This window comes from Neodiprion virginianus, chromosome 3 (assembly GCF_021901495.1).
Source record: "Neodiprion virginianus isolate iyNeoVirg1 chromosome 3, iyNeoVirg1.1, whole genome shotgun sequence".
NCBI lineage: Eukaryota > Metazoa > Arthropoda > Insecta > Hymenoptera > Diprionidae > Neodiprion > Neodiprion virginianus.
In genome coordinates, this window is record NC_060879.1 from 22,818,109 (window position 1) to 22,837,833 (window position 19,725).

The 19,725-nt window shown below is 33.4% G+C and overlaps 1 protein-coding gene and 1 long non-coding RNA gene across 5 annotated transcripts in view; one reads left to right on the forward strand and one right to left on the reverse strand.

Moving 5' to 3' along the window:
* LOC124301617 (SEC14-like protein 2) overlaps positions 1 to 19,358 on the reverse strand; it is a 34,157-nt gene extending 14,799 nt beyond the window's left edge. Inside the window, exons 1-3 of one of the 4 annotated variants that reach the window (XM_046756913.1) lie at positions 19,187 to 19,358; positions 15,862 to 16,052; positions 12,251 to 12,379 (exon numbers count right to left, since the gene is read on the reverse strand). In XM_046756913.1, the coding sequence (XP_046612869.1) occupies positions 12,251 to 12,379; positions 15,862 to 16,017 (285 nt within the window). In that variant the 5' untranslated portion in view covers positions 16,018 to 16,052; positions 19,187 to 19,358. Of the gene's footprint in view, positions 1 to 2,661; positions 3,068 to 12,250; positions 12,380 to 12,983; positions 13,049 to 15,861; positions 16,053 to 19,186 lie in introns of those variants that run through there. The other 3 variants (XM_046756914.1, XM_046756915.1, XM_046756917.1) reach the window with 3 other exon arrangements.
* LOC124301619 (uncharacterized) lies at positions 1,927 to 5,017 on the forward strand. The gene is made up of 3 exons (XR_006907515.1): positions 1,927 to 1,986; positions 2,251 to 2,374; positions 4,563 to 5,017. It is a non-coding gene; the product is annotated as an uncharacterized LOC124301619 (long non-coding RNA).
* Positions 19,359 to 19,725: the final 367 nt, after the last annotated feature.

Below are 19,725 nucleotides of genomic sequence, written 5' to 3' on the forward strand. Positions count from 1 at the left end.
TAATTTAATGAATACTTGACGTACACTTGGCTGCAGCGATTCTAAGATGGCTAATTTTTTCGACGAGACGGTTACGTTGACATTGCAGAATCAGTCAAACATAACGTATCTCATAATCGTCGAATCTAACCTAAAAATACGAACAAATGCCAGTTGCGTTATGCTGTGGCGGTGGAGCTAGAGCTGAGGATTGATTCTGCGTTACGAACGTAATCAATTTGTCCAAAAAATTAGCCGTCTCAGAATCACTGCGGACAAGTACACAACTACCTCGTAATGTAATAAAATCAATTTATTAATATTGCGCCAAGTAACCTCCATAAACGTAAATAAGAACAAAGATACTGAGGTGTACGCAACATCCATATCCATATTCGTAGTCTGCGTATAAGAATTACACAGCAAATATTCGTTCGAATAGACGTCGCGTAGTCGAAAGGATTACATAATATTACAACATAAATGTTGCAGATACGTGGATACGGGAGACTCCCTATACACGCTCGGCTAACCACAAGTCGTGTCGCAATTGAGTCATATCCCGTGGCATAAATATACTTTGTGAAATATTTCGGCAACGTATGTGTTTCGCAATTAAAATGCAAGACATGAAAAATCTCGCAAAATTTATTTAATTTTTATTTTAGATTTTTTTCCCATGGCTATATTTTTCTATCGTCCTTGCAAAATGAGAATTGTTTCACATTTTTTTTAATATCACTCATCGTACAGTTGGTACAATGACTGGACATTTTCACAAGGTCTAGGTTTGCCGGTGTAAATTCATTTCTTACAAATTTCTTTTTTTCTCACAAATTATATACTCTGCAAAATTTATTTGAAAGTTTCTCAATAAATCTTGGAACTTTTTGATTAAATTTATCGGCCATTCGACTTGAGTCGTACAGCCAAAAATTATGCACTTCGTTCTTGACATCCAAAAATTTTGCTAATCTTTCTATCGCGTTTAAGTAACGTAAGAGATAGGCTCTGCCACGATCATTGACAGAGTTTTAAGTTCCAGATATTCGTCGTCACTATATAATGCAGAATATTGCGATTACGTGATTAATTGAAAAATAAACAGCCTTATTAATTAATTGATTAACTTGTCCTTTCAACTAATCGTCTTGTTCATTTATTCGATTAATCGGCCTCTTCGATTAACAGATTAGTTATTCATCCGATTAATCAGCCTTTTTGATCGACCCTTTTTTCGCCAAATCGATCAACCGAAGTCTAAGTTTGATCGAATAACTGCACAGCGCTGGTTACGTACCTAATACTTTTTTCCGTTAATTCCTATCAGCAATTACAAGAGAATTACTTGAAATCAAGGTTCACGAAAAACGCGAATAACGAACAGAAAAAATTCAAACCGCAGTAATAGGATATAATAACAAGTTTTGTGACCTTGATTACTGTGTTAATCCCATCTATTTATCATTAGCGCAAATCTGTATGTAAAATTGTATTCGGTTGCAACGAACAATTAATTGTACCGTCACCTTACTTAGTTTATTTAAATACCCTACAATTCCATGTAAAGTATGTAATAGCGTGCGTACACCATTGTTTGCATACCTTTGTGTATTCATGGGCCTGGGCAATTAGTATAATAAGACTGTCGGTCAAAGCCGCAATAGATTTATATACCTATGTATAATATATGTAGACACTCTCGACGTGTTTATATATTACATAGAAACATGTTGTGTAAATCCTTGATGGAATTTTTTTATGGCACATTTTTTCACGCGTCTCTTTTACTTTTTCTTGAATTTATAATTTGCTTCGTCCTTCAGGTTCGATACACGTGTATGTATATAAATATATATATCCATCTATAACACGTCTATATCGATTAAAAAGAATCAGGTTTTCCTATTGCTGTAGAAAGAAAAAAATTACGTTACGCAACTTGTGCAGGCACATCCAACAGTGTTGTCAATATTATACTTGCGGTATTCTACAATTTCGTCAGATGTAGGTTAAACAAACGTAAAATTGCACAAAAATCATCCACAAGACGTGTAAAAATTGAAGCTTGTACTATCGGCACTTGAGCGTGAGTAAATTAGAAGTTGAGTGTTTAGCTAAAGACACATGTATCTCAGTGTCGGTGATCATTTTTCGAAATAATCAAAGTAAAAAAAACAAGAAGAGACCAATTATCCAGGCATAAAATCTACAGCTATCGTATCAACTTCGAATTTGATACGAGATAATATCTGTTGTTCATTATTTTAGCGCTGATATTGCGGAAAGAGAAGGCAACGTGTCAAAAAATAGTTATCGAAGTATAGGTAAAGGAACTTATGAAAGCAGATAATGTCCAGATATAAAACAAGCGAAGAAAAGAAACGAGCAGAAGGTACGTTAAAATTCGCTAAAGGAGGCCGACGGATGGATAAGTAGAGTTGAAAGTATGCAAACCAAGTCCGTTTTGCGTTACCTTTCACACTACTACTACAATTACTACTCATACTATCACTTATAACACAACTATACGTATTATTATTACATCGATTCGTAACACGCGTACAACACCTCGCATGTCTGCGTCCCACAAACGCGTAGCTGCATGGTGTTAAAATAAAATGAAGAGACATTATTTATCATCGATGCGAAACGTTGTGTGTACAAAAATTACCGACTCACCTTCATCAGAGCGAAGACTTGATCGTCGGGTAATCCAAGCTTCGACGCCATCCTCACAGATTTGTACTATGCAATAATCATTCACTGTTTAAAATTGATTTATATTCCCTAAAATTCTCTACCGTGAATAGTAATTAACTGGGCATTATAATATAACGTTCCTAGCAGTATGTGGGTATTCGATAAAAAAAAAAAAAAATGAAAAAAATAAATAAAAATACAATTTCGCCGTATTTATACACCAACGTTTACCCGGAGTTCCGAGCACCGATTTACTACCGCTCCACTCAACGATTGGTATCGTTGACGGTCAATCTTAGACTACTTTTCATCCGCAACTATCGAGGAGAACCGAGCGCGTTGCCGTTTCGTTTGGAATCGAGAGCCCCACTGCACCAGCCGTATAGTATAACTCGGCATCGCTTGTCGCCGATGAGTGTGGATGAAAATAATACGTGAAAGCATCAACGTTCGGCAAAGTTTTTTATTTTTCTTTATTCTTCGTACCTCCGCGGATAATTTTATTCACAACATAAAACTAACGCGATGAGTTTCTAAAGGCGGGAGATCATTCGAGTAACAGGTTCCGTACACTCGCCATATTGAGGTTCGGTTGAGAAAATCTTCATCGTCGTTATGGATTTGTCATACCGTAATAATTGATTAGATTACTAATTCGAAGCTGAGCACTTGGAACTGGATTTTTCCGATGTTACGTTATTTCAAATTATAGGTATATACACGTATAACATTTCTATTACAAAGCCAACATCTCGCGAGGCTGAAGTTAGTTACGTTAACGTAACGAAGCATCAGGTAAAAAAATCACAAATCCGCAATATCAGAATGACTTTCAAAGAGTTGGTTATTTCAAAATAAAATTATATCTTGTTTATCGTGGTCTACTAATTTTCACACATTCCTAAAGGTGCGAAGTGACGGTTTTTCCTAAACATGAATCGTGACAGTGACGTTCCTAACTTCATGCTAATAATATATCGTGTCGACGGTACGACGATATGATATATGAGTAAATACAAATACATTGAAATTATGAAGTAAGAAACCATCATTGAGGGAACAAATTTATTAATTACAATTGAATCCGTTTCTATTAAATCTATTTGGCACGATTAAAAACTACACGCGATTTGACGAAATGATTATATTTACTGCTCCATATTGTAAACTTGATTTGTCGGAGAGGGCAATTAATTCAATCAAGCGCGATTTCTTTCTTATAGCGTCTAAAAAAATGTATTGATTATTAAAAGTTGAATACATTGTTTGTCTTCAGTTAATTAATAATAGATGAAAACGGTGGAAGCACTGTGAGTAGGAACTTATAATCTATTCCTGATATATTATATTTTTCATATTAGATTTGGGTCGATTCTTTTTTCACTCTATCGATCAATCGATTAATCGGTAACACTTCCTAATCGAAGTCTAGGCAATCCTGGTAGGAAGCAGACATTTGATTTGGAACGGGCGGCGTAGAATTCACATTTATATAAATCTTTCTCTCGAATCGGCCCTTGGATAATTAGCATATTTGCTTCAAGACACGAATTTCGAAACCTCAAATATTTGTCAAAACAAAGTTAACCTACGCGTAGCTTTCACTTCCTCTGATGTTGTCGAAACAAATTGATAAGTTTAAGTAAACCCTCAATACCGAAACAATCTTGACAGTCTTATGCATAAACAATTATCACAAAGGTTATCAAGACATAAATTTATATACCCATATATACTAGGGTGTTTCAAAAAAAGACGAATTTTTCTTTCTTGTGGTGTCCAAAAATTGATAGTATACCTAAGAATAAAAATTTTGGCGCCAATATGAGCTCTTAATTATTTTTCCATTTAAATAACACGGGAAATTTTTTTTTTTTAAGGTCACACACGTTATCACCAACAAACTTGTGCTTACAACACAAAATATTCAGAGGACAAAATAATTTCAATTTACTCAAGCATATCGAAGCTTCCGTCGTGGTAATAGAAACGACGGCTTCTACCTCTAACAACGGCCATGCTTCGTTAAGAAGATAAACTGAAAGAACTAATAGAACTGCGACGGCAATGTTTCAATTTCTCAACCACTTTACATAAATCGTCGATCCGACCATGACTACTCCGTTTGTAATGTTTTCCCATCGTTAATGAAGAGAAAACAACACCTCAAACACGATAATTAACGTACAAAAAAGATGTGGCTTCCTCACGCACGAATAACATTATGAAAAAACAAAGCACTCCGATATAAGGAGTTCTTTTTGGTTTTTACTTGAAGATCGTGGCATTATCACGTATGAAATAGTTATAATTCGAACCGGACTTGAATATAGTTGAAATGTTTCCATGTAATAATTCAGAGTGAATTAAATGCCTTATCTTCGAATTTGATGCTCCACGTTTTTTTTCGTCGAGCATTGAATTCGGAGATAGGGCATTTAATTGAACACGTTTTTTTTTTTTTTATATAGAGGAGAGGTGGGTATAATGGGCTCCCTGTGCATTTAAACGGAATTTCAAAAAATGTCAATAACGCTTGAAATGTATTTTTCTGCGACCCCTTTGACTCGTCATTTCAAGCATGTGAGGCAGGCACGACGTAGCGAATTGCCGACTTTGTCACTTTTGCCATTGTGCGTTGACTGAAGAGTGCTAAAGACAGTGTGTATCGATATTCTTCGAAAGCAATCAAAAGTGCACGAAAGGCGTGAGGTTAATGGCAGTGCCCTGCACTTACGGACTCGTTCATTCGGACCATTAGACCACGCAAAAATGCTTACTTGTGGTATAAAAAAAAGCCTCAAAAACCGATTACTGTACCACCAGTTGTAGGATATGCAAAAGCCACTTTTCTGAAATAAAAAAAAAAAAAAAAAAAGTGACAAATGTATATTAGCACCCCATCAATTAACGCGTATTATCTCTTTTATGTTGTACAAAAAAAAAATTATGGCCCAGAAAGACCGTCCAAAGCGCATTCCAGAGAAATACTGATACAGAAACATGGCAAAAAAATTTTTTCATTTTCAGTTTTATAATATCATCTGTTATATTTCACACAAAAATACATTTCGGCATGAAATCCGAACAAAAATAGGAAAGAGGTGGGCAAAATGGGCCATTTAAGAAAGAAATAACGTTATACCAATTTCGACAAGGCAATTTTTCTGTCTTCGACCTAAAATATTACATTGTGTATCAAGGGCGGAAAGGTGGCGATTTTGCCGAATGTAAAGTTAGCGGCACGAGGAAAGCGAGCCCCGTTTGAAACGCGTCACTTCATGCATGGAAGCAAGCGGAAGCAAGCAGTTTTACGTATTAACGCTTCCAAAGTAGGGGAAGTCGAATTTAGGTGGTTCGAATATACAGGAGTTCTACTGCGGTAGTTTTCGTACCTTGGGTGTAAAGTTTTATTGGATAAAATTCAAATTTTTATTCGCTCCCGTAAGTAATTTTGGAGGGATAAAGGCATCACTGTTTACCCTTTGACTGTCCGTAATGACTGTTCAAAATCGCGAAATAACTATTTGATGAAATGCTACTTCTATGACGCTATGACGCGAATTGCGAAGACACATCAACGGTCATTTTACCGCAAATAATGCCAAAATTGCTTCGTTTAACGCGATTTGCTTTGTCTTCAAACTTATTCTCCGATACGAGGATCTCACGGTATATTTTTCAGAGAGAATTGAACACTGTGTAAAATTAATTTTTCCAATCTACACTTACTTTGGAACGCTTCAAGTTACAAACATTAAAACTTGCAAGCCTGAGAATTCATTAAAAATCTATCTCCTTTTGTAATCCCGTTGATATTTTGTGAATTCTGTACCGAAATCGCAATGCGCTACAATCACTGAGGTAGAGAATAAATAAAACAAATTCGCTTAGGATTCTATAAGCTTTCTGACAAACCGAATTTCTTTTCAAGCAACCAAAAAAAATGTACATACTATGTGATGTTGAAAACACTCGGCAACGACACAAAGATCTGGTGAGACTTTGCATATGGAAAGTAAAAGGAATCATTGCAGATGAAATGCAAGGAATTTATTTTAGGGCGAGTAATATTATGATTCATTACAATAATACAGATAATATGCGTTCGGTATCCAACCACGTTACACTAATATAAATATTCCAAAGGTAATGTTAGTAACTCATTGACTTTTTAGTGGACGTTCGCAGGTTTTAACATATTTTACTTTGTTCAAAGATACGGTTTTGAATGAATTTACTCTTATCAAATTTAATTCAAATCCGTTTACACACGCACATTCTGTTTTATCAAGTGTTTTTTGATTCTGATATTTCTTCAAATAGAGTGTACACGTTTGATAAGTCACTAGTAAAAATGGCTAAACCACGAACATAAAATATACTAGCACGTAAGAATTAATTGTGTTTGGGTGAGTAGCGCAATAATGTGGCATGATCTTTCAATAAACATAATTAAATTTAAATAGGTTTATTGCGTCTAAGATGAATTGTGAATGTAACTTTATATCTTGCCTATAATTTTTCTGTAATTTCAAAGTCTTCAAAAGACAAATGTACATGCATTAAAATTAGTGATTTCTTCTATAATCATGAAGATAGGCATTTCGTGTGACGGACTAATTTGTCAGTATAAACAATAATTAACAACAAGTTTTAGAGATAACTTGCTTTCAGAGCAAATCATTCATCGACAATGTCATTGTTGCAAAAGTATTTTTACATTTTAATTCCATACCAAAAGACAAGCAATTTTACATAATGAATTTAAGATTCAATTATAACATGTGAGGCATACGTTTAATGGGTTCTGTGTTAGCCAATATTTTTCTCGTCTTAAAGATAAGTCACTATGCACAAATGGGAATGTTTTAATAACATTAATATTTTACAGTGATTCAAATGCATTTCAATAATTAAATCGCTTGTTTAATCACTACGCAAGCGAAATTAAGATTGTCAACTATCCATATATCACGATGTTTTTTTCATAAGATGCAACTGAGCAAATAAGATATTGAAAATCGCCGAATCAGAGCTTCCACTAGACTACGTGTGAAGTCTTTCGTAAAGCTTATTACGGCAGAGACTCTCCCTTGCGTAAAAACAAATATTAAAAGTGGAAGACTTTTTCAGTCCAATGGGGAAATGTATTATATACCAAAAGGATTAAAAACTATTGCCATCAAATACTCTATGGCCCGTAAACTTATGAAACGGTGCTTAAGGATGTTAAGAAAGTACAGGCCTGTAGTATAAAAATTAGTAAAATAAAATTGAGCGTTTAATAATTCAAGCAAAGTTACTTCATTTGTATTTTATGGAATGCGCGATCCAAAGGCAATACGAGCACATGTGATAAAAAAGACTTTGCCTCCCATGGTGCGCACGATACTTTATGTAACAAAAGTGTGGTTCACTAATTTTTTGTCATAGCGGAGTAGAAAAAAGAGCACTGTTTAGTACTGTAATGTAAAAGTAAAATTTTCTCTACTCCAATGCTCTTTTTTTCTACTTCTGTAGAAACGATTACTTTATGTACAGAACACAAGCAAAAAAAAAACGCATAAGCTCTGCTCGTGTTAAATAAGAAAATTATTCGTACACAGACTTACGTATGTAAAACCGTAAAAATGATCCGTATATATGCATGCCAGAGTCTGTAAACTCAAATTAACAAAGTTTGGTTATTAATAATTTTGAAAAGATCATATTGTCGTTTCGTTTAGTTGTATTAAAACCGTATTATTTATCAAATTTCGATGAATCACGGCCGATTATTTCCGCGAATGAATACCTCACAAATTGCCTGAGATGTATTTTTAGGGTTGGATCTCAGTTTATCACAAAAATGTTGTGCACCATATCATTAAAGGTGATAATTACTAAACTTATGCTTGATTCAAATAATGGTAACACTACTCGAACATTATTTCAGGTGATTTGCAGAATATCCAAACACGAACAAAATAAGCTCTGATCCATTGATGTTGGACAAATGATACGATTTTACTACTGAGAAAACGAAAGAAAAAACGTGACTTATTTTGAATTATTAATAACTACACTTTCTTTATCCGAATTTGCGGTTTTATTTATTTATTTTATATTACTATTGGGAAGACATTTCCTGTATAAATTCAGCTTAATTAACTTGATTTCAATCTCGTACCTACTGCTAAACTTTTTTTCGACTTATTTTTTTACAGGACTGTAAAACCTCAACATCCTTAACAAAACATACTGCTAGGATCATCGGAATTCCGCTTTTCTGTCCAATTTCTTAGCGTTAAAAATATTAACTATGTAACGGAAAATATTAACTATATGACGACTATCATTAATGCAAATATTTTATAAAGTGTCAATAACGATATAAAGTTAATTATCATGTAAAATATCCGCACTTAAATATTATTAGTTAGGTTGATTTTAAATTTGTAACATTTTGATGATCAATAGTTTGCACGTGTATTGCTTTTGTTTCCATTACAATTTACATGTGTATTTTGTAATTGGTTTGAGATTCAATGAAATGTATATTTTAGAGTCAAAATATATAACAAATTACGTCGTAATAGACTGGCAACCAATACTGTGCAAAAGTAAACATGTTTTTAGACTAACATATTCCAACTAATACTAGAAACAATTTGACCATTTTAAGCAGACGTATTTGACGGTAATTCGAAACCTGTTTAATATATCCCCCTGCCGTGTAATTCCGTATAAGTTATTAATAGTCTTTAACTTTACACTAGCGAGTCGCAGCCAGGTAACAAGTGGCACGACGTTCACTTATGACTTCAGCCAACTACTGGAATTATAGAATTGCACTTCTGATCTTAAATTTCCTAAAAAAAAGTTGATCTACAAACGGCCATTCAAGGTAATTTACAAGGAAAAAAAAATATATATATAATAATATCACATCTCAGAGCCTATTTTAAGAAACCTTTACACAGATCTACGCAGTTGATTCATGCTCGATGAAAAGCGAAGAAAGAAGCCAGATTTTTAGCCACGGTAAGAAAAATTAAGTTGATGTTTTTTTATAGCTTTTGTGTTACTGGATCTTTTGTTTTTGAAGTTTATGAGAAATTACAGTCCACGGTAACAGTAAATAAAGACCGTTCGACCGTTGAAAGAAGCGTCTCAAAACAACTCTGGCAATATTCAAGCCCCAACATGAGGACTACAGGCTGATGTGGCAATAATCCAAGAATTCGGTGGCCCAACGAAACGCACATGAGAAAATGGCGATAATAATGACATTTGGAATTTTTCTAATAGTTTTCATGATTCTGACGTTAATTAAGAATAGATTTTAATGCTCTTCAGGTTTAATTCTAGTTATTCTTCACTGCTGAACTTGCAAAATTCACCAACAAAGGGAACACATGTGCCTCAAATTGCTCCCTACAAAGAAGAAACTGAAACGAAGTTAGCCAATTAATTCTACAAACAATCACTATGGAAGTGTCACTGACGAATTATTCATTATATTCAAATGTTTCACAATTCTGGATACATTTTTACTGTCGTTATAACCAGTTTCACTTCTTAATCAATTGAAGAATTCCGTGCACTTTATATTATTCAAAGAAAGCTTGAAATGTCAATCGCGACGTTTTTGTATGAGTGAAAAAAATATTTCCTACACTGTTACAATATATTATCATTATTTTTACTGTAATAGGCCGGGGTTTGCGTACTTTTATGACTTTTCTTACCTATTTAGAATAATCTTTAACTATCAGAAATAAACTATATGAATTGTAGAATAAGGTCTTTGCATGGAAAAATTGTACGTACGTATTTAAATGAAACTAAAAATAGCTAGGTCGTATTCGTTCTTTTTTTTTTTGGTCTCATTAAATAAAAATTTTCGAAAATACAGCAGTCTTAAAACTATAATAATATGACGTCATCCACGCTGAAGTAGATCAGGTTAGGTATATCTATAATTATTACAAAACCGGTGAACTTAAATTGCTTGTAATACCCGCAATAATCTTTCTTAAAAAAAAAAGAAATAATGCGATCCAATGATTTCGTGTTTTTCTGGACTATACGTATATAAAAATAATTTTTTGCTTCGAATGCAAATACCCAAGTGTCTTAAATTGATAACGCCACCTTACGCAGCAAAATGTATTCAACACACAATTACAGTTTCAGAAATGTAACTCAACTTCTGTGTTGCCCAATATTTAGTTTGAGAAAATTATATCTTCCCCTTCCGTCTTTTAAGTTTTTTTTATTTTATTCTATGTTTCTGAGGACAGTACAACAACGCCATAAAATCTCAGAAAGTAACCTCAAAGAATGCCTCATACAATATGAATGGTACTTTGCAATGGGTTCATTCCATTTCGGCCTTCAAGGTCTGCGGATTCTATTTGTTCTTTGAGCAATTCCAGTTCTCTAATGCCACTTGCAGTGACTTCGTATTTGTGTGCCACTAAGCTTCTGTAAAAGTGTATTGCAAATGCCAGAAAGACAATCAACACCGGGATTAAAACTACACACGCTGCCCACGACGCAGCCTTCTCAACTTCGTAGAATTTGACCCAACACAAAATTGCAATCTCTAACAAAAATAACAATAATCCTAGCAGTGTTGAAAATGCCCAGGCAATTTCAATGTACCAGTGAAGTCGTTCGTGTGGCGATTCGTGGACGAGACTAATACTGTGAAGATTGCATATTGCTTCGATGTTTGGAAGGATGCAAGTGGATATCATGAGTGCCAGCATGTGAACAGACACCAGTAATGTTGTGCAGATTGCGAACCCAATCAGCATTGATTTCGGCACTGTTGTATCCTTATCCAGCTGTACTTCAACCATGGCCACCTGTCCATCAAATTTTCTATTTACGTGGTGTGTTTGCCTATTTTACTTTCAATTCTCCATTATATTTATACACGCCAATAGAATTGTTGACATTATTACATGTATCTTCGAAACTACCTATTTGAAACTGCAAGATCGGTACACAAATGGAAGGTACATATTTTCAGTTTGTGTAAACACATTTCAATCATGAATTCTCTTCAATGGCTTACATCCAATAAGAATGTACTATATGTATAATTTGATTTATCTACATTACTGATTTCCTGTAATTATATGGATACATTCAAAATGTACACGTTAATCATCAGAACCTGTTATCCCAATTAATGACGTGTGTCAGTCATAAATTATTAATAAGCCTGTTATGTAATGCTACAATTGAAGATGCATTTTTTCATTTTCATCTCCTTATTATATATCGGCACAGTCATTGATAGAATTTTACAAGTACAAAAATATTTTTAAAGTCCTATCAGTAAAAAATTTGACTTGAGAAAAAAAAAAAAAAAAAAACGAAGAATCGAGAAATTATCCGCATCGTGCATTTTCTTTATGATTGAGTGAAGTTGTATAGCATGAACTGTTCATTTTTTCAGAAAAGTATATAAGCTATAACTACATAACCTGAGATTTTTTCAAAATTATGCATCGAATGTCTCATTATCAGTTTCGCTACATCAGTTCAACGATGATTAATTAAATCTTACCATGGCAAAACCAGAAAGCAAAGCTGAAGTCTTACTGGAAGCTTTGAGTTTGGCTCTGCTTAGTTGCAATTTCCTCCAAGACAAATAGCCCGGAGTATGTAGCCCATCTCCTGATTGTGACATCTTTGACTAACGACAAAAAACAATTACTGATCTTTGTGGATACAGATTCAAAAAAACTGAGAGCTAAACCGAAGGTAAAACTTTAATTCATAATCTACCCAAAAATAACTAGCAGTTCTTGCTGTTCACACAGTCAAGTGTGATTACTTTTCCTAGTCTGTATTACAAAATGTTGTCTTAAAAAAGAAATTTGCGATACTGTAAAGCAATCAATCGAAAATAGAAGGGACAAAGAAATTGGGCCCGCATCTACGACTAGATTTACATAATAAGGTGGTTAACTGCGTCTATAATTACAAAAGATTAACTATTTTTCTTAAACAATGCAGAGAACTGAGGTTTAAAACTAATTACTATGATATAATGATTATTTTAGAGAAGAATAAATTTGAGAATCAAAATTTCTCTTTGCCAATAAATTCGGTTAAGTGCATGCATTCAAGTAACAATAAACAATGTTAATAGAAGATACAGTTTTTCTTAAAAGTGGAGAAGATGGATTACAAAAACGACACCATCACGAAAGAAAAAGCAACAATCAGTCACTGATAAATTGTTATTGTATAAATTTTTTGAAAGGATGGTTGTGAAAACGTCAGTGAAAACGTACCATATGATGTTGCCAATAGATGTGTGTGTAGCAAGTCCCACGGAAGGTAAAATAACCAATGGGTGCTGAACCAAAGAAAATACGAACCAAGATTATTAAGAAAAATAAAAATGTTTCTACATTTATACTCCAGAGTGGGTCAAGTACCATTACGTAAGTAAAAATGACTCACAAGTGTCAAAGGATTTTACAAATTACATTCCTTGTAAATTCTAGTACATTTTGTACTTCACGAAGTTAACATGTCTACTTTGTGATGCAGTAATTTTTCGAACAATGTAGCCACCGTAAACTCAAAGTTCATTATCTAGGAAATAATACAAGATCTCGTTGTCCGGTAAAATAAAACAAAATCCCTAATTCACTGTTTTGAGAAGAACATTGTTATAAAATGACTGTTACATAAGTGTGTGACTGAATTATCGAGTACTGAAACAGCAAATAATATAATACATGCAAAAATTCAAATGATATTATTAATATTTAGTGTTGGACACAAGAACAACCTTAAACTTGGTCTCGTCTCAGTTTTGTCTTGACTTTCAGAACGAGACCAAAATAAGATCACAGTGGAAAAATTCGGGACGATACCAAGATTGTCAAGATTGTCCTGAAGTCTCGTCAATATTAGTCAGTGTTCAAAGGAAAACTGTAATGCATAATATAACTTCATATTCCTAAAATTGCATAAATTTCTCCAAGTTACAGATATTTTCTATTAAAATACTTTTAATTTTATATAAATATACCAGGTTTTTTCTCATCCATCAAAACCAAAATTTACATAGAACCAACCGATGCACTTATATAAAAAATTCGAAATTTATATAGTTGAATGCCGAGGAATCACCAAGCATGACCAAGACCATACCAAGGCAGGAGAAAGACTAGAAATGAGAATTGAGTTTTTTCCATTAAGCCCGAGACCAGGTAAAAATTGAAGTTTTTTTGTAACCGAGACAAGACTCGGCAGTCTCATCCAGTTTTGTTTCCAGCACTGTTAGTATTACATAGCTATTGTGGTTAATTGAACAGTGTTAATTGTGCATATAATACCACAAAAAATCTAAATAAGTTTGTTAGTAACTTGAGAGCGTCGAATTTAAAATTAGGCATCAAAGTTAATAAACTAGTTTCAGCTGTGCGATATAGATTTTATTGAATACATCGTTACTGATTTAAAGTAAAATAGCCTCTAAGATATCTTGCATATTATATATGAAATTATCATTGCATGAAGCAAATCCAAATACAACAGTTTTCAAAATGTTAAGCAGTTCAATTTGTGTGGAATGGATTATATGGATTTTTTTTAAAGGCGGGATCAATGAAAACGAAAGTTTCAAAAACAGATCTCTATATACCTTGCGAACATTTTGTTCATTAAAAGTTTCAGCCTAATTACATATTGCTAATCTTCCAGAGTATTATAGTGCATCGAAGTGTGATTGAGACAACAATTTATAGGTATACGAGTGAAATAAGTTACCATTGAGTATCAAAGTTTATAATTTCTTGACACACAGACTATTTCTGAACACAATTCACAAGTATTTTTCCAAAATGTAAAGTCAAAAGATCGTTAATTGCCTGAATTACAGCGGGTCACATTTAAAGTAATATATATATTTTCCGTCATAACAAAAGAAACTTATTCTGCAAATAGCTTAGAGCTGACGGGATTGAAATTCGTTATGTTTGTATAACGAGGCTCTTTTTTTCAAATCGTTAATTCGCAACTCTAGGATTGTTTGAAAATCGGTGAACCTTGATACAGTGTTAATATATTTATATTTTACAAGCTCATCTGCTTCAATTTATTCTGAAGTAGAAAAATAATTCATTTTGCATTGAATGTTTCAGAATTATTTTAATGTTACTATTTTTTACTGAAATGTATTTATTTTTAATTCAAATTTGAAAAATATTTTCCAAGTGACCTAGGCTGCTGGACTGGACGAATAAAAATTCAAACTAGTTACAGAACCTAGGACCACAATCCTGTGTAGCTTCTTAAAGTACCAAGACACAATGCATTGCAACATGTGCGCCAACCTCCAAATTGTTTATGGAGATTCAAAAAAAGATCAGAACTTTGAAGAAATTAACGTGAATTGTAATACTGCAAAGTATCAAGAGTTGAAATTTAATTAATATAGACAGAGTTATCCATTCTTAGTTTTGCAAAAGCTGTTAATCGGATTCTACTGAGATTTTTCAACACCGCAAGACATCCAGCAAACATATGGAGACCGTATTGTGGATTGGACCGCAAAAAGCCATGGCGCGGGCAAGCTAAACTCGAATTACATCTCAAAAAAGCGATGACCGAAATGTAAGACAAGTCGTGATAACGGATTACTTTTTGAGAGGGGATATATAGATAATATGAAGTTTGGCAACTAAAAACTGAATAAGCAACAAATCTGGCAGCAAATTAAAATATCAAACTTATCATTCATTTCATGCAACGATTCCATAAAGTATTGGACTGTAGCATAAAAAGGGAAGGACTTTATCGTGACAACTCGTGGAACCAAGAATCGTGATTGTTGGCAGTAGTAATTCTACGGCAAGTCCACGGTGCCTTTTATATTCAAGGTGCTGATCATGGCACAAAATGACTTATATTAGACCACCGGATATATTCAGCTTTAATACATTTCTAAAAATTTTGATTCTACACTCGGGATAAACTTTACATAAATATCATGGACAGTGTTTTGATCTTTGATATAGACGAAATAAGCAAAAGCTAAGATTAATATGCCTAAATTAATTATAACTTTGTTATCTGTAGGAATTTTGGTAAGTGCAGATACCAACCAAAGATGGCTAGTTAAATGATTCACACACTTAACTACAATTCATAACATACCTGGCAACTGTGGGCACGACTATGAAAGCAATGGCCGTTATTATTGCGCTGTTCAGTATGTGCATGTGCGTGAACAGGTATGTGAGAGAGGAGAGATGGTGCACCCTCTGCAGCAAACACTGAGTTGCGCCCAGTGCTTGTTGACCATACAGACATTAGGCCAAAATGATGTTGAGCAATCACGACCAAAACTGAAATAAAATTCATTGTTAATAAATCAAATTTAACCATGATCTTCCGAGTTTAGACACAAGTAATCTAATAAATTGGCGAAAAGGAATATTTTTGTTAGTGGCATTGAGAGAAATTAGATTTACATTGGTATGAGTTCAAATCTTGGAAACTTATATTCGTACATGAGTACGAGGCTGAAGTTAGCAGTCGGAATTGGCAGCCAAACGTTCTAATGTTCACTCGAATAAGGTAGTGAAGTTCGAGAATCTAATTTTTATGAAATATCTTGAATTTCCAATATTAATCAGGATGGAGTTCCTGACATTAATTTATCCATGCACTGTGAGAAATCAGCGTTATTTCGCAACTTTAGGATTACATATTTGGAATATGCTAAACCATAATAAAGCAGCTTATATTTATATTTCGCAACTTCAGCTCGTTTTAAAATCATTCTAAAGTTGGAAAACCGCGATTTCCTGATAAACATTTCCTTGCATTAACTTTATTAACTTCAACCTCATTCAAATAAAGGAATTTAGAGTTTTGAACAAAAAAAAAATGTGTGGGCAAATTAATTTTTCACTGAAAACAGCTTGATCGATAAAGCTGTAAAAAGAAAAGTATGTCATAAAAATGTAAAGGATGTTACGACTCTCAACAGTTTTCTAAGTAGATTCTTGTCTCTAGGTAAGACACGATTGTTAAACTATTTTTGTAGTCACAGTAGAACTGGTATAAAATATATTTTGTACACTATTTTAAATTGAAGTGGTACTAGGTGTAAAAAAACACCTAATTCTGGATAGTTTTCTTGACTCATTTTCGAATAAGCCTTAGAACAAAGTTTCCAAAAGCCCATACCTCCAATCAATTTGAAACTTTGTATACTCATATATTTTGACTCATTACGAATATTATAGTGAAAATTCCCGCAAATTTGATTTTTAAGGTCAAAACTTACAAAATTTAATTTTTAAAAGTTTTTATGTTATTTTAATGAGTGTAATTTTCTGGATCAAAACGTTCTAATTAAAATGTTTGGTTTCTCAGACTCCCATGATTCTCATTTCATCACAACTTCACCTACAATTTGAAAAAGGTCTAGCATAAATTACCTGAATAATACACATATTTATTTAATGTGTTAAATATTTTCAAAATGACACGACATATTTAAAATTCTTAGGCTATTGGCCTAAATTTTCCATTTTCAATTTAATTTTTATATTTCTTTCGGATGGCAACGTTTTTCAAAGGAATTACCAATCTACATTCATGGGTGACTAGCCGAATGTTATGACACATGTAAACAATTTAGCCAATCTCTCAAACAAGTAACAAATAATGTATCAAAGAGAAAGTAACGGAACCGGCGGCACTGATTGCTACTATGTTTATAGGTCAGGGTGACAATGTGTAATGTAACATTACTATCTACAATCGTAAAGTGCAATGGTAGGATCTTAAAAATTGAACATAAAAATCCAGTTCTTCGGAAATCAATGGCAGTGAATAATACATTTCTTTTTTTTTCTACACCAACTTTTTTGAACTACAAGATGTACAACAATTTTTTAAGAAAATATTCGTGCTCGAATTTATCAAAACGATTGGATAAGTTTGCCAGTAATTATACTTATTACCTATTCAGATATTTATTGTCTGATATATTATTAGAAAACTGATATGTATTCGCGGGGTTACCATTATTTTCGTCAATTATGTGCCTTCTTGGTGTATCAACTAAATGTAAGTTAGCGTTTTGTTGTTGGGTGACATTGATAATATCTCTAAATTTTCAGTTCTCCAATTTTGGATCCGTCGTGTAATTAATCTAGAGTGTTCGAAGTGGATAACCTTAGACTTCTTTACAACATTTCAAAAACGTGTTTCACACTTAAATCTAGTGACATATAAATTCAAAATCACGAACTTCATTTACGAAACAATAAATTTTCAATTGCCCAACTGGGAAAAAACCTAATCAAAATTGAAACAGTTGTAATAAAGCTAATGAAAAAATAATGCAAAGGTTTGGATTGTCGATAGAGAATTATTAGGAATTGACAGTTTTCAATGGGACCTCAAAATTTACCGGATCCAAATTGTATTATGACTGTAGACTGAACCCATAAGTACTCCTTATTCGATTTGAGTTTATTTTCGAATCAGTGGAACCTCATCTTCAAAACCTGCATTTCCAGCCTTATAGGCTTGACGATTTATGAATCACTGAGCTGAATAAATAAACTGAGTGCTTATCAAATATAATGTTTACTTGTGAATATCAACCTTAAGACAATGGAATTAAAGTTAAAACTGTATGGGATAAAGAAATATTACTTTTACAAATATTAGTTGAGTGTAAATATTCATCCTTGTAATATGTGGAATAACTTGCAACATATTCTTAGTCTAAATGTGTATACCGGTTAGTAATCAAGATTATGTGGTTAAACTTCCATGAGCTTGAAGTTTGGAACGTTGTTATAACGTAAAGTATAAAGTATATAATGTAAAGTATAAAATAATGCAATGCAATACAAGAATGAAAAATATTTATCATACAAATATATGAGAGCAGTGAGTAGTTTGCTTATGAATAACATTTGCGTTAATTTAATGACGTCTCTAATTATACGTGTAATAGGTGTATTCAGTACCGTATTGTGAGAAAATTTTGAAAACACTATAAACGGGTCATACAATAAGAATGAATTACTATATGTTTCCAAAGTCAGACAAGAATCTGGGAATCATGAATTAAGACTGTAGCACAGAGATTGTGGATTATCAAATATTTTTTTCACTTGAGTAACGGAAGGGTTATCTGCAGTTATTTTTTATGACGCATTTATTATTATATTAGCTGCACTCACAACTCCGGACTGTGTTAACATAAGTAGAACAAAATAAAAAAAAAAAATGAACAAGGTTATAGTGCGAAAAGACTATGCTATAGTGTAAATATGGCTAAGAATATCGCGTGAATGTTGAATAAAGTGGAGCAGCTGATCGTAATTATAGATATAAGCGAAATTATTTCTGGTAATAAAAGAACAATACGTATATGCATTGGGAAAATAAGATGCGTTAATTGTAAGTTAGTTTGTCAGCTACGGTTAAAACGCAAATGAAATAATATTACCATTGTCAGAGAAGAGTGTCCACCGTACTTTCAAGTCATAACTTGATACGCACAATTAAGGTCAATTGTTTGTGTAATCACGGTGTTAATCACAGTGCGTATTTTAGCCTACGCCACCATTACCCGACACAACACATTTGTTGGTAATTCCGCGGTGCTTGCCGTACTCAAAACAAGTGACGAACGAGAAGCGAGCAACGCTGCGAAAGTCTACGAACCTTGCCGACAACTTCCGAATCCCATCGAACGCCCCATCGGCTAGCTGTGGCAGACCCGCGAATAATAGAAAAGACACTATACACTTGTTGCGAGTGGCAAACTTGAATAAGTTGATCGCATGCGGATAGCCAAAGAAGTAAAGAAAAATAATAGCGCGTATTCCTCTCGGGCCTCTTACAAAATCGCAAAAAAATATTCAGAGTAATAGGAAATAAGAGTTATTTTTCAATCGCGGAGTGGCTTAGAAAATATCGGAAATGAAAAAAACTTTGCAGGGAAAAAATCAGAAAAAAAAGAATGGTTTTCTGGGAACAATTACT